At 43.6% G+C, this 15,411-nt stretch overlaps 1 protein-coding gene across 1 annotated transcript in view; it reads right to left on the bottom strand.

Annotated features, from left to right (window-relative positions):
* Positions 1-1,283: 1,283 nt before the first annotated feature.
* Positions 1,284-15,411, bottom strand: part of FLT3 (fms-related tyrosine kinase 3) — a 71,979-nt gene continuing 57,851 nt past the window's right edge. Inside the window, exons 19-22 of the mRNA XM_011999976.1 lie at positions 13,357-13,468; positions 12,927-13,026; positions 12,219-12,324; positions 1,284-1,845 (exon numbers count right to left, since the gene is read on the bottom strand). Of these exons, the coding sequence (XP_011855366.1) occupies positions 1,723-1,845; positions 12,219-12,324; positions 12,927-13,026; positions 13,357-13,468 (441 nt within the window). The 3' untranslated portion in view covers positions 1,284-1,722. The remainder of the gene's footprint in view (positions 1,846-12,218; positions 12,325-12,926; positions 13,027-13,356; positions 13,469-15,411) is intronic.

The following is a 15,411-nucleotide window of genomic DNA, read 5'->3' on the forward strand; positions in this document are numbered from 1 at the left end:
CAAAAGAGGGTGGGGCTCCCGCCAGCTCCATGGAGCGCACAGCCCCTGTGGCTCCCACACCGCAGCCAGCATCTTTGCAGTGGCCATTCCAGATAGGCCACTGCTGCCATTAAAAGGACTGGTAATCTAAGGGAGTTTATGGTGACCTAGTACTAGGTAAAGGATTAAAACCATAAAGGAAAGCACAGATGATGCTATTAGGTCACACTTAGGTGCCAGGCATTGAGCTACATGATGTATATGTTTATGATCTGTATTTCTATATTTCTAAGCTACATGTGTTATATATTTAATTCATCTAATTCTTCCAGCAACTCTATAAAAGAGATGTCATTAGTGGTCCCATTTTCCAGAAAAGGAAACTGAGGCTAGAGAAGTTGAGTTACTTGCCCCTGGTGACACAGCTAAGACCAGGTGAAAAGAGAATTCAAACCTGGGCTGACCGGTTCCAGAGCCCTTGTCCTCACCACTACACGCAACAGGTGGTCGAGGAGAAAGAAGAGGCAGAATTTGGTGGCACCTGTCGTGTAAGCGGAGGTGGGCGGGGTGGGGTGGGCACAAGCCAAGTTCATAAACCTACAGGATGGAGGGTGCTAAGCTTCAAAGGACAAAGGGGGCTGGTCGCCGTGGCTCACAGCTGTAATCCCAGCACTTTAGGAGGCTGAGGCAAGAGGACTGTTTGAGGCCAAGAATTTGTGACCAGCCTGTGCAACATAGCAAGACACTATCTCTACAGAAAACTTTTAAAATTAGCTCGGCGTGGTGGCATGTGCTTGCAGTCCCAGCCACTCAGGAGGCTGAGGTGGGAGGATCGCTTGAGGCCCCGAGTTTCAGGCTGCAGTGAGCTGTGATCTCATCACTCCACTCCAGCCTGGGGGACAGGGTGAGACCCTGTCACTAAAACATCAAACAAACAAACAAATAAAAATAAAACAAGGGGAACTGTGGGGACAAGAGTAACTTTATTGAAAATACTAATCCTCCATGTTACTTCTGACTGGCCCTGAGTCTGGGAAGGCCGCCAAAGTGTGCAGGTGATGTATGACTCTTTATGCTAGAACGCCTATTCATTATAAACTTCCCCCCATACAACTCTTGTTGCTGCAGAAATCTTAGGCTGTGACCACCATAGCCGCCTACACATCCTTCATATCTTGGGGTAAATGCACACGTGCTCTGGAAGGAATGTGTAGGTAGCTATGGGTGCACAATTTCAGGGGGTTCATGAACCCCAGTTAAGACCTGCCCTAATTATACCATGTAAATAATTCAATAACGGGCAATTCTGTAGTAGAAATTTTATTCCCATCCATAAAATATATCACTAAATAGCTGAAAAAGTTACATATTATTTTAAAACATAGATTTAAAAAATCATATTAGCTTCTCCTTAGCAAAATGCTTTTGTTTTATGTATATTTACAAGAATATACTGTACTTCAGGTACACAATTCACTCAAGCCAGCCTGAGAAGGCCTTGGATGCAGGTTGATGCTCCAATAAAGTTCATTATCAGCTCCTTCTGCCTTGTGACAGGATGATTTGATTTTACAAAAGTCCCTTTGAAAACAAGAGTAAATGCAGACAGCTTCTAGAGAAAAGTCCGGCGAAGCAGCAGTTGATAATAGATTTTTTTTAGTGACGAAATTAATCTTGTTTTGGTAATCTACAGCCTGTTAGGGATAGGTGGAGGGATGAAGTCCTCAAAACTAAATTGTTCCTCTATGAATCTTCGACCTGAGCCTGTGGAGAGAGTGGCCCTGAATCCATCTCTCTGCTGAAAGGTCGCCTGTTTTGGTAGATGTGAGGACGTTCCGAAACACGGCCATCCACATTCTGATACATCTGAATGTGGGAAAGAGACAGAACACCGATTACATCTGATGTAGATGTACATGTTATGTGCCCATATTACAAATTCTTTAAATAAAAACAATTGTTCTATATAGACAATTACTTTTTTGTTTTTTTGTTTGTTTATTTTTTGAGACAGAGTCTCGCTCTGTTGCCTAGACTGGAGTGCAGTGGCACAACCATAGCTCACCGTGGCCTTGATGTTCTGGGTTTGAGCAATCCTCCCAACTTAACCTCCTGAGTAGCTGGGACCACAGGCAGGCTCCACCATATCCTGCTAATTTTTTTATTTTTTTGTAAAGACGAGGTCTCACTATGTTGCCCAGGCTGGTCTCAAACTCCTGGGCTCAAGTGATCCCCCACCACGCCGCCCTCCCAAAGTGCTGCGATTACAGGTGTGAGCGACTACACCTGGCCTAGACATCACTTTCAAAATGTTTAAACTGATGTATAATAGATGTACATGTTTTCAGGAAACGTGTAGACAGGTACTTTTATTATGCGTAGGTCTCAGAGGGTATTCTATAGAACTAAAAAAGCAATTTTGGTCCTTTTATTAATGGAGAAATCAAGTCATAGTCAAATATTTTATTTCATTATTGAGTCTACTCTTAGATATAAAATGTCACTCTAGAAATCCTAAAACCATGCAGAAAAATCATAAAAGAGAAAGGCCACAAAAAGAAATCTGTTCATTATGGAGTTAATACAAGGGACTGATTCTTGAGTTTTCCCTTGGGAGTTTCACGACTTTTAACTTTTTTTTCTGAAATGAAGAGATTTACTTTCCTTTCCCAAATATGAAGTTAACATGCATTCACATAGATAATTTGAGAAAAAAAGAAAGGGGTATAGAAGGCTGGGCGCAGTGGCTCACGCCTGTAATCCCAACACTTTGGGATGCTGAGGTGGGCGGATCACCTGAGGTTGGGAGTTCGGGACCAGCCTGGCCAACAGGGAGAAACCCTGTTTCTACTAAAAATACAAAACTAACCGGATGTGGCGGCACACGCCTGCAGTCCCAGCTACTCGGGAGGCTAAGGCAGGAGAATTGCTTGAACCTGGGAGGTGGAGGCTGCAGTGAGCCTAGATTGTGCCACTGCACTCCAGCCTGGGTGACAGAGCAAGACTCCATCTCAAAAAAAAAAAAAAAAAGAAAAAGAAAAAAGGCTACAAGTCATGACAAGTACCCACCATTATAGACAGCTTGCTATGCACATACAATTTTGTGTCTGTGGGCTCAGGTTGTATATTCTCTTTTAGAACCTTATTTTTGAATTATCAATATATTGTTATTATACTGCTCATATGTTGCCTGTGTCCCATATTTACATTATTCACTAAGGATGGCCACATATTTTTTTTTCATGGCAGCTTAGAGTCCCATAGTACTGATGTGTCATAATTAACCTTTTGACCCACTGGTTATACAAAACAAACTGAAAAGTGCACACTCGATGTAATCTGATGTTGGGATAGGCAGAAGTGGAATTGCTGGATCAAAAAAGATGCACACTTGAACTGTGATACACAAGGCCAGGCTGCCCTGCAGAAAGGTTGTATTTATTTCTACTCCTATCAACAGTGCCTCTACATTTTCCAGAGCCTTCTGATCAATGGGTATGTCAGCCTCTCACATCTCTTCTCTTTCGCTGAGCGAGACGTTCTATCTCCTTAACTATATATGTTTCACTCTCTGCAAAGTTGGACCTTTTTCCTATACTTTATGTTCATTTGATTTTAATTTTGAATAGCCTGCCTATTTCCTTTGCCTTTTATATACATAGAAGGCTATACAGGCTGGGCACAGTGGCTCACCTCTGCAATCCTAGCACTTTGGGAGGCCAGGGCGGGAGGATTGCTTGAGGCCAAGAGTTCAAGACCAACCTGGCCAACATAGCAAGACCCTGTCTCTAAAAGAAAGAACTTTTTAAAAGGTGATATATTTTTATTATTGTTTATAAGAACTTTATGATTTAAGAATCATGCATTCTATTTAAATTTTATAGATTTGCTCCCTTCCCACAGCCCTTGTTACTGTCTACTTCTTTATCTTTGTTTTTTGACAGTTTTAGTGTGAACTGTCCAGACTGCCTCCTACACTTCACTTTTCTTTCTAGAAAATTATGTGTGTGGGGTGTGTGTGTGTGTGTGTGTGTGTGTGTATCCTTTGACCCAAAATATATCCATTGTGAACCAGGGGTTGCACAATGACAGCTTTGCTTGTACCCTGAAGGATGACCAGTAACTACTCATGCATGCCTTTTGTGAAGTAGACATAGCAGTTAGTTAGCATTTTTTGAACCTGTTGAATCCAAATGTACATCTCTGCCACTGAATTTCTAACCATCTCATGAAGGTTGTGTAGCACAAATACCAATAACACTTCCAATCTTCCACCTGAATTAACTAACATATGCTCTTCATCCAGTCTCACCGTCTAGAAGTTTCTAGAACCATCTCTGATACCTCAATCTCGCTCTACTCCCATAGCTAGTTAATGGGTATAGTTGTAATATATCACTCTTTTCCATTGCTTTAAGTGACCTTTCGTTCCTTTTGTTGTTGTTGTTGTTGTTGTTGTTGTTGTTGTTACTGCTGTGACAGAGTCTCACTCTGTCACCCAGGCTGGAGTGTTGCGGCATGATCTCAGCTCACAGCACCCTCTGCCTCTCGGGTTCAAGCGATTCTTGTGCTTCAAGTAGCTGGACCTACAGGTGTGCACCACCACATCTAGCTAATTTTTATGTATTTTTGGTAGAGACAGGGTTTCACCATGTTGACCAGGCTGGTCTTGCACTCCTGGCCTCAAGAGATCCACCCCTCTAGGCCTCCCAAAATGCTGGGATTACATGTGTGAGCTACCACACCCAGTCACTGTTGTTTTTAACAAGCCCACAGATAACATCATAAAAGTGACCTTTAAATGACTTTTTAAATACAATCTCCTTATGAAATCGTGAAACAAACCCTAGGTTTTCAAATGTTTCATTATAAAGAGGTACATACATTTTCTTATACTTTAAAAAATGGTTCTTTTTTCCTTAGCTATCTTCTCCTTTTCATCTGAATGTTATTTATTTGTGCTTTTTTCTTTTTCGAGACAGGGTCTCGCTTTGTCACTCAGGCTGGAGTACAGGGGTGCAGTCATGGCTCACTGCAGCCTCAGCCTCCTAGGCAGAAGTGATTCTCTTGCCTCAGCCTCCTGAGTAACTGGGACTATGGTGTGCGCCACTACACCTGGTTAATTTTAAAATTTTTGGTAGAGATGGGGTCCCATTATGTTGCCCAGTCTGGTCTCAAACCTCTGAGTCCAAGCGATCCTCCTGCCTTGGCCTCCCAATGTGCTGGGATTACAGGCGTGAGCCACCATACCCGGCTTCTTTTTTTCTTAATTGTTCACCTCAAAGATAGCAGCTTTAGTAGTATGTTTGTATACTTTGTTGATATGCAACATTAATATACAGCATAGACTACACTCAGACTGCTGTATTCAAATCCTAAGTCTGACATTTACCATGTTACCTTAGGCAAATTACTTAACCTCTCTGGGCCTCAATTTACTAGTCTGCTAAAGGGGTAATAATAGAACCTACTTCAGGTTATTCATGTGAGGATTAACAGTTATTAATTTTATGGCTAATACATTAGTAAACTGTATGATTAAATACTCAAAAAATGTTAGCAATTACATTATTAGTTCAAAGAAACAACTTGTGGTTGTCCTGACCACCGCTATTATTTTGTTGTTTCTACTTCCTCTGTTTCATTAAATCTGGCTATGTCTCTATTAATTCCTTCTTTCTGCTTTGTTCATTCTCCTCCTCTCTCTCTCCACCTTCTTCTTTGTTGTTGTTTGTTTTTTCCCCTAGCTTCTTAAATTGAAAGGCTAATCAGACTAGGTGTGGTGGCTCACACCAGTAGTCCCAGCACTTTGGGAGGCTGAGGCAGGAGGATTGCTTGAGGCCAGCAGTTTGAGACTAGCCTGCACAGCATAGCAAGATCCCCATCTCTGCAAAAGAGAATTTTTAAAAAGCTACTCAGGAAGCTGAGGCGGGAGGATCGCTTGATTCCAGGAGTTTGAGGCTGCAGTGAGTTATATAATCATGTCACTGCATTCCAGTCAGGGAGACACAGCAAGAACCGGTCTCCAAAAAAAAAAAAAAACCCGAAAAAAAGTTAGCTATTGATTTTCATTTTTCTTTGTTTTCTAATAAATGAATTTAGAATTACGAATTTGGGTAACTCTTACAGGTTTTAATAGGCAATATCCATTTTTACTCCTTTTCGCTATTTCCCCTTCTTCTTCTTAAGCAAAGCTTCCTTAAGAAGCATGATTTTTATTTTATTTATTTTTTGAGACAGAGTTTCATACTTGTCACCCAGGCTGGAGTGCAATGGTGCAGTCTAGGCTCACTGCAACCTCTATCACCTGGTTTTAAGCAATTCTCATGCCTCAGCCTCCCAAGTAGCTGGGATTATAGCTGCCTGCCACCACGCCCAACTAATTTTTGTCTTCTTAGTAGAGACGGGGTGTCACCAGGTTGGCCAGGCTGGTCTTGAACTCCTGACCTCAGGTGATCCACCTGCCTTGGCCTCCCAAAGTGCTAGGATTACAGGCGTGAACTACCACATCCAGCTGATTTTTAATTTTGGTATATAAATTTGGGGACTTTTTTGGTTGGGTGACTTTTTATTACATTGCATCGAGATTAGTGAATGTGGCATTCACTAACAATGTATGATAACAATTTTATTTATTCTGAGATTCTCTTTCCTAAGTAGGCTTACTGATTGTTGCCATTTTGTGTTTTATTTTTGTATTTTCAATTTTTATTTATTTATTTATTTTATTCTTTAGATATGGGGTCTCTCTCCTTTGCCTACAACTGGAGTGCAGCAGCCCAGTTATAGCTCACTGCAGCCTTGACTTCCTCGGATCAGGGGATCCTCCCAGTTCAGCCTCCTGAGTAGATAGAACTACAAGTGTGCACCACCACATCCAGCTAATTCTATTTCCATGAATTCTCTTTATTTCTTTCTTCCCCATTTTGTTGGACTGATTATGTTTTCTAAAGTCATTTTTTTCCCTGTACTGAACCGGAAGTTATATGTTACATTTCTATCTCACCAATATCATTCTTACATTTTTAGCATCCACATTTAATCTTATGTTGATTTCACCATGTGGCTGCTCCCGCTTCAGAACTTCTGGAGGGTCCCAGGACTTCCTGCTGCCTTTATGTTAGCCTTCAACTTGTTTTTCCAGGCATCCTCTGTTGTGGGTTTTCCCTCTGCAGTGCAGTTTTAACTGATTTCATTGTCTCAGGGATTTTCCACAGTTTCTGGTCCACAAAAAGATCTCTTTCTTACTTTCAAAGCCAATTATGGCCTCAACTTTATTTAAGTTTAGTTTAGTTTTGTTGAGACAGAGTCTTGCTCTGTCACCCAGGTTAGAGAACAGTGGCATGATCATGGCTCACTGCAGCCGTGACCACCCCCCTCCGACTCAAGCGATCCTCCCACCTCAGCCTCCCTAGCAGCTGGGACCACAGGCAGGCACCACCACGCCTGGCTAATTTTTAAATTCTTTTGTAGAGACAGGGTTTTACCATGTTGCCCAGACTGGCCTTGAACTCCTGAGCTCAATCTATGCTTGTGCCTCAGCCTCCCAAAGTGCTGGGATTATAAGTGTCAGCCACCATGCTTGGCCTCCCTTCTCTTTAAAAAAAAAACAAAAAACAAACCAAAAAAACCCCATATTTCCTATAATTTATGGGGCCAAGTAGGAGAGGGGAGGTGATGTTAGTTCAGACCCCTTTTCTGAAACAGGGGACAAGCACGTGCCCCCTTTCATCAGCCCATGGCCCCTGCCTAGTGCGCTCCCTCAGCGTGCCCGTCCCGGCTGCTGCCGCCCCTCTCAACTGAAGTCCTGACATCTCATCTTCTGCCTCGCTTTTCCAAACTTCCTTTCACGCTCTCTTTTTCTTTCTCATTCCAGAAACGTTTGCTGAGCGCCTTCTACATGCTAAGCATCATGCTAGCAGCAGGGTCTATAATGATGAACCAAACAGATGTGGTCTCCAACTTGCTTTCATGCTGACTTCACTCATTTATTTAATCTCACAGGGCAAGCGCTACCCCATGGGGTGTAAAGATGAACAGGAAATAGTACTTACCCTCACTAATGAAGTCTAGTGATGACAGAGAGAGACCCATAAAATAAAGTCATCCTACACTAGGATTTGAGTCTCACATGGAGTTATAGCTGAACGTGTCATGGGAATTCAGAAGAAGGAGCCTGAGATCTGACTAGGGAAATTGGGGGAGGCTTTGCAGAGCACAGAATATTTTATCTGGTTCTTAAAGATTGAGACATGTTCGTCCATCCTAAAAATCTTCATCGGTTCACCACTGTCTAAATGCCTAGGCATGTAATCATGTTATCAGTGATCTCCCTGATCTAACCCCGTTGGTGCTGAGGTTAGACATAAAAGCCTTAACCTATGTTTTCTCCATGTATTTCCCATTCTTTCTCCTGGTTCTCTGAGGGCCCTTTTCCTTCCCTAGTCCTTGATGCAGAAACAAAGACTCTGGCCGGGCACGGTGGCTCATGCCTGTAATCCCAGCACATTGGGAGGCTGAGGCCGGCAAATCGCTTGAGCTCGGGAGTTTGAGACCAGCCTGGCCAACATGGTAAAACCACGTCTCTACTACAGATACAGTAGCCAGGCGTGGTGGTAGGTGCCTGTAATCCCAGCTACTCAGGAGGCTGAGGCACGAGAATTGCTTGAACCCGGGAGGTGGAGGTTGCAGTGAGCTAAGATCACGCCACTGCACTCCAGCCTGGGTGACGGAGTGAGACTCTATCTAAAAAAACTAAACTAAAAAGAAATGAAAATAGGGCCGGGTGGGGTGGCTCACACCTGTAATCTCAGCACTTTGGAAGACTGAGGTGAGCAGATCATGAGGTCAGGAGTTTGAGACTAGCCTGGACAATATGGTGAAACCCCATCTCTGCTAAAAACACAAAAATCAGCTGGGCGTGGTGGCGCATGCCTGTAGTCCCAGCTACTTGGGAGGCTGAAGCCCGAGAATCACTTCAACCCAGGAGGCAGAGGTTGCAGTGAGCTGAGATCACGCCACTGCACTCCAGCCTGGGTGACAGAGTGAGACTCTGTCTCAAAAAATAAAATAAAATAAAAGAGGAGAGGAGAGGAGAAGGGAGGGGAGGGGAGGGGAGGAGAGAAGATTCTACAAAACCATTCACAGATGTACCAGGGAAGGTCACCCTGGGGAAGGTGACAAGGCCAGTTTTCCAACCAAGGGACTAGATAGGATTGTGCAGAGTGGGCAGGGCTGCCTGCGTGGCTGTGTGGGTTCTGCCTTGCACCAACAAAAATGCCCAGCAGAGCGGGCAAGATGGCTGAGATCCACTCCAAGCTCCCCTCCTTCAGACTGGCTTAGACTGGGGCAGGCTGCATGAGCCCTGAGTAAGGGGCTTCTCTCTGGATTCCTCCCACCCGGAGAAGGGGTGCATTTCCCTTCCTTCCTTCCTTCCTTCTTTCCTTCCTTCCTTCCTTCCTCCCTCCCTCCCTTCCTTCTTTCTTTTTTCTTTCTTTCTCTCTCCTTCCTTCCTTCCTTCCTTCCTTTCTTCCTTCCTTCCTTCCTACCTTCCTTCCTTCCTTCCTTCCTCTTTTTCTTTCTTTTTCTTTTTTGAGACAGAGTCTCACTGTGTCACTCAGGCTGGAGTGCGGTGGTGCCATCTCAGCTCACTGCAACCTTCACCTCCCAGGTTCAAGAGATTCTCCTGCCTCAGCCTCCCAGGTAGCTGGGACTACAGGCGCACGCCACCACGCCTGGCTAATGTTTTGTTTTTAGTAGAGATGGGGTTTAGCCATGTTGGCCAGGCTAGTCTGGAACTCATGACCTCAAGTGATCTGCCCACCTCAGCCTCCTGAAGTGCTGGGATTACATGTGTGACCCACCGCAATGGGCCGTGGGGGCCTGTTATCTAACATGCTTAAAGGAGCTACCATTTTCTCTGGGTGCTTTTGACACTGGTCACAGAGGGTCAGGGAACAGAGTGGAAGGAATTGGGAGAAAAGGTTGGTGAACTGTCTGTCCCTAAGCATGGATTCCCTCAGCTGATTAATCATGCACAGATACGTTGCCATTCAATGGTTCCTGATACCTGACAGGCCCCCTGAACAGAGGGAAGGGGATCTGGACATCCTGTGGGTATGGGGACGTGAAAGGAGAAGCTCAAACCAAGACCCAAGTGGTCCTGAAGCCTCCATCTTGGCGACACGACCTTTACATTTTTGTTTTCCTCTCTACTCCCCCATTCTCCCTGTATATTAGGCACAGCCATTTACTTGCCACTCTACTTTTTCAGCTTTTGACTTTTATTTATATTATTCATTCATCCTGGAATATCCTACTCACCCTCTACTCTCCAGCAGCCAAGATGCTATTCAGGCCTCACATCCAGCTCAAATAAGTTCCCCACAAATCCACACCCAACTATGCAACGAGTAACATCAATCAGTCCTCTCTTAGCCAGGCACGGTGGCTGATGCCTATAATCCTAGCACTTTGGGAGGCTGAGGCAGGTGGACCACTTGAGCTCAAAAGTTTGAGAACAGCCTGGGCAACACAGTGAGAGCCCGTGTCTACCAAAAATACAAAAAAAAAAAAAATAGCTGGGCCTGGTGGTGTGTACCTGTGGTCCCAGCTACTTGGGAGGCTGAGGTGGGAGGATTGCTTGAGCCCACAGTGCGGAGGCTGCAGTGAGCTGAGATCATGCCACTGCACTCCAGCATGGATGACAGAGCAAGATCCTGTCTCAAAAAAAAGTGTATAGATAGCTAGCTAATACATGTACATATATATTCTTTCTTTACCAGCTCATTTCCTGTTTCATTCTATAACTCTTCTTTCAGTTTACCTTACAGTGTCATTAACAGTTTACAGGTATCTGTGCAATAGGATAAGTCCGTTGGGGGCTTTCCATTTCCTCCAGCCTTTTGACCTAATTCTCTGAAAATAACCCAGTTTCTATGTAATTTTCAGAAAAACATCACAGCAGTAGGAAAGTCCACATTATCCACCCAGGTCTGTATAGAGAACACAGAACTGAAACAGGCTCTCAACAATTTAGAAAGGAGGACGGACAATCCACTTAAAAATCAGATTCCTATTTAACTAATATTTTATTGAGTAAATACTAAGTGCCCACTATGGGCTAACTCTTTTCACATACATCACCTGATTTACTCCTTCTTACAACTCCGTGAGGCGAGATTTGTTAATCACATATTTCAGGTAAAGAAACTGAGACAGAGACTCCCCAAAAGATTAAGTGACTTATCAAGTAAATGATGGAGCCAAGATGTGAACCTCAGTATTGGGAGCTCAAGGTTCTCTCCTTTATTTACTTCATCTGGAGATGGCCCTTTTCACTACACCAGGTGGTGGTGTTGACGGGGGAAGCGTTAGCAAAGAAATTCCAAGTTCCCAAAGCTCAAAAGATAATCTAACTTAACAACCCATGTTACAGGTGAGAACACTGATGCTTAGAGAAGTAAAGTGATTTGCTATAATGGACACAATTGGGAGACAGAGTGGTAGAGCTGGTATTCAACCCTCAGAACTCCTGGCCAATGCTCTTTCCATGCTACCACAGAGCGTGACCGAGTCATGTGATTTTTGCACACTCATGCTTCATAAGAAAGGGCTAGTGGCTTCTGGAGGCCAGGGATTCTTTTTATTTAGTTTTATTTAGTTGTCTACTTCACTGCACTGAACACTTAAGAGCTTTTAATGTATTAATCATTTGGCTGAAATCAGGAAAGGTGTTTTTTTTTTTTCTAAAAACATTCGTATCAATAAATATGTCTTAGGGCAGGCACAGTAGCTCGTACCCTGTGATCCCAGCACTTTGGGAGGCTGAGGTGGGGGAACTGCTTGAGCCCAGGAGTTCAAGACCAGCCTGGGCAATACAGTGATACCCTATTTCTACAAAAAATAAAAACATAAGCCTGGCGTGGTGGTGCTATCCCGCAGTCCTAGCAACTTGGAAGGCTATGGCTGGAGGATTGCTTGAGCTTGGGAGGTGGAGGCTGCAGTGAGCCATGATCACACCACACATTCCAGCCTGGGCCACAGAGTGAGACCCTATCTCAACAAATAAATAAATAAACAAATAAATAAAGTTTTACCCCACACAACTTTGCAAGGGCAACCAAGAACTGCGATGAGAATGAGAACTTGGTACCTTTGGTTCATAGGAAGTCAGCAACAAGTGTTTTAATTTACCAGTTTCCTTTATAAAGCTTTACAAAGTCCTGGCTGCTACATACCGCTTCTTCCGCATCCGCCAGCTGACATCCTAAAAATGAAGTCAAATGAGGGAAGGATGGCCGCTTCCTTGAGTCAAAAGCCCAGCAGGATTGCATTATAATGTATCTGTAAAAGCAGTAGAACAAGGAACAAGATGAAGAAGTCTGAATGAAGCCAAATGGATCATTTTCCATATAATGAAGCACCATTGATTCCTCTGGAGCTACTTATTTACAGCATGTTTGTTTCGTGGCAAGTCCTCTACCAGACTCTGAATTCATATCCGAAAGGAGAAATCAGATGATGGGCAGAAATGCATTTTTAAAAATGTGATATAGTGGGTAGAATCAAATTACCTTCGTGGAGCCCTCAAGCAAAGGAATGAAAACCTGGAAGCAGGTGCCTCTGAGGACAGGAAAGGTTCAGCTTTGTTCAGAAACTCCCAAAACAAAAAGGAAGCGTTTTCTTTTCTCTTTAAAATGGAATCAGACAGCTGGGTGTGGTGGCCCACACCTGTAATCCCAGCACTTTGGGAGGCTGAGCCAGGAGGATTGCTTGAAGCCAGGAGTTGAGACCAGCCTGGTAAGCAAGACCTCACTTCTATTTTTTTAAAAAAGAATCTTATAAACTTTGCATTAATGAGTTTGACTTTTTTTGGTCATGCCTTTGGAAGTAGACAGACTGTAAATTTCTGATTTCAACCAAATTACTGTCTGACTTGAACTTACATTTCTTCTGTAGCATAAAATGGCTGATCCATTTTAAATCCATTTCGAATCAGTTTGTAGAAGTTAGCATCAACCGGAATGCCAGGGTAAGGATTCACACCTGAGGAAAACACGAGACAATTGCAGCCATTCATCCATTTCTTCATTTGTTTATTGATTCATTCAATTAACAAACATGTATTGAGAGCTGCCATGTGCCAGACACTGTTGCAGGCACACGGGCTGCAGCTGGGAAAAAGAGTCACGGTTCATGCTCTCAAACAGGTTATAAACCAGTGAGGAAGACAGGCTGAAGGACACCAGCAAATAAACATAAAGTTATGGGCTGCAATACAAGACCCATCAGTGTTGGGGGAAGGGGCGGGGGGCACCGAGAGAGCAGAGCATGCAAAGCCCAGAGTCAATGGAGGCCAGCAGCTGCCCAACATACCAAGTGAGAAGATTTCCCACAGTAATATTCCGTATGACCAGACATCACTCTTAATGGTGTAGATCCCTTCAAACAGGCTTTCAGGGGCCATCCATTTTACAGGCAGACGGGCCTGTGGAAAACCCAGAGGAAATAAGATGGTGAATTTCCCACATACAGACATGGCTTCTTTTCTCTTGTATTAAGATGAAATGCATCATCTTCCTAAGACCACTCTTAACGCCTTATTGCAAAAATCACATTCCTCACGTGAAAGGTTTTCACTTTCAAATTAACATTCTGATAATACTAGCCTAAAACACAAGGCATATTTCTTTACAACGCCTCTTGAACAAAGGCTTGTGCTTGGAATGGGTAAGTTTAACTTTCCATCTTTCCAGTGGAAAGATGTACTTTCCATTAAGGAATAGCCAGTTACTTGCCTAGGGGTAAGTGGGTACTGGTGAATTAGTGAGATCTTCTGTTAAAGCATTTCTGGGAAGACCTTTAGTGGAAATGTCATCCACAAGAATGTCGGGAGGGGAGCCCACGTCATCACTTCCAGAAATGATACCAGTCTGGCTTCTGTGGCTTTAATAATTTCCAGTAGCATGAAAGGGGGTTTTGACTTAGTATAGTATCAGATTAGAATCAAGACACAAGATGGGTAGGTTACTGGGGCAGAGCTTTGTACTGATTTTCTTTCTATTTATTTATTTATTTATTTTGAGACGGAGTTTTGCTCTTGTTGCCCAGGCTGCAGTGCAATGGCACAATCTCAGCTCACTGCAACCTCAGACTCCCTGGTTCAAGCGATTCTCCTGCCTCAGCCTCCCAAGTAGCTGGGATTACAGGCACGCACCACCATGCCCAGCTCATTTTTGTATTTTTAGTAGAGACGGGGTTTCACCATGTTGGCCAGGCTGGTCTCGAACTCCTGACCTCATGATCCACCCACCTCAGCCTCCCAAAGTGCTGGGATTACAGGTGTGAGCAACTGTGCCTGGCTGTACTGATTTTCTTTTACATGGGTTGAGGAGTCCTTCACAGCACACGTTTAATCAGCACATGCTTAATCTGCCAAGTAAACCCTCTTTTAAATGTATGCAAACTGATGAGCTATTGATTCAAGCCGGCAGGTCTGGTTAATTTGATTAATTAAAGAAATTAATTGTGGTTCCAAATGGAATTCACTTTCCCACATAAGAGACAACCAGCTGGTGGGGCAGAAACTGAATGACTACATATGAGCAGTCTATGATGACTAGGAGTAGACTGTAAATCAACTAAGACGATTATTTGATTCTGGTGGGAATACAGTTTAATTTGACTTTTCGCATTTACTGGATGTTCACCCTGGACAAGGTGCTTTCATGTTGGTTTTATTGGTTTTTTCCCACGTCAACGCTATGAGGTAAGTGCAAAACCCTCATGGGAGACACTACAACACAGGGGTGAGCACAGATTCGGGGCTCAGACTATTCATGTTCAAGTCCACGTGGTGTGTAACCATGGGCAAGTTACTTTTCTGTGCCTCAGTTTCCAAGTGGGTACTCTGAGGAATAAATGAATTAATATGCATAAAGCACCTAGATGCTTAGCATATAGTAGGTACTATATCAGCATTTAATATTATTATTATTATTTCACAAGTAGGGAATTCTTTTTTGAGACAGGGTCTCATTCTGTTGCCCAGGCTGGAGTGCAGTGGCATGATCATAGGTCACAGAAGCCTCGACCTCCTGGGCTCAAGTGATCTTCCCACTTCAGCCTCTCCAAGTAGCTGAGACTACAGGCGGGTGCCACCACACCCGGCTAGTTTTTTATTTTTTATAGAGACAGTTGAGTGTCTCACCATGTTGCATAGGCTGGTCTTGAACTCCCAGTCTCAAGCAATCCTCCCACCTTGGCCTCTCAAAGTGCCTGGGATTAAAGGTGTGAGCCACCAGCACCAAGCCAGGTGTTGTAATTCTTTAAAAACACACATTTTGAACTACACAATTTTGTCATCTATTACTTCTAATAGTTCTTTTTGTAAACACATCTGTCCTTAGTTTTTTATTACCAAGTCAATTC

This window comes from Mandrillus leucophaeus, unplaced genomic scaffold, assembly GCF_000951045.1.
Source record: "Mandrillus leucophaeus isolate KB7577 unplaced genomic scaffold, Mleu.le_1.0 Scaffold61, whole genome shotgun sequence".
Taxonomy (NCBI): domain Eukaryota; kingdom Metazoa; phylum Chordata; class Mammalia; order Primates; family Cercopithecidae; genus Mandrillus; species Mandrillus leucophaeus.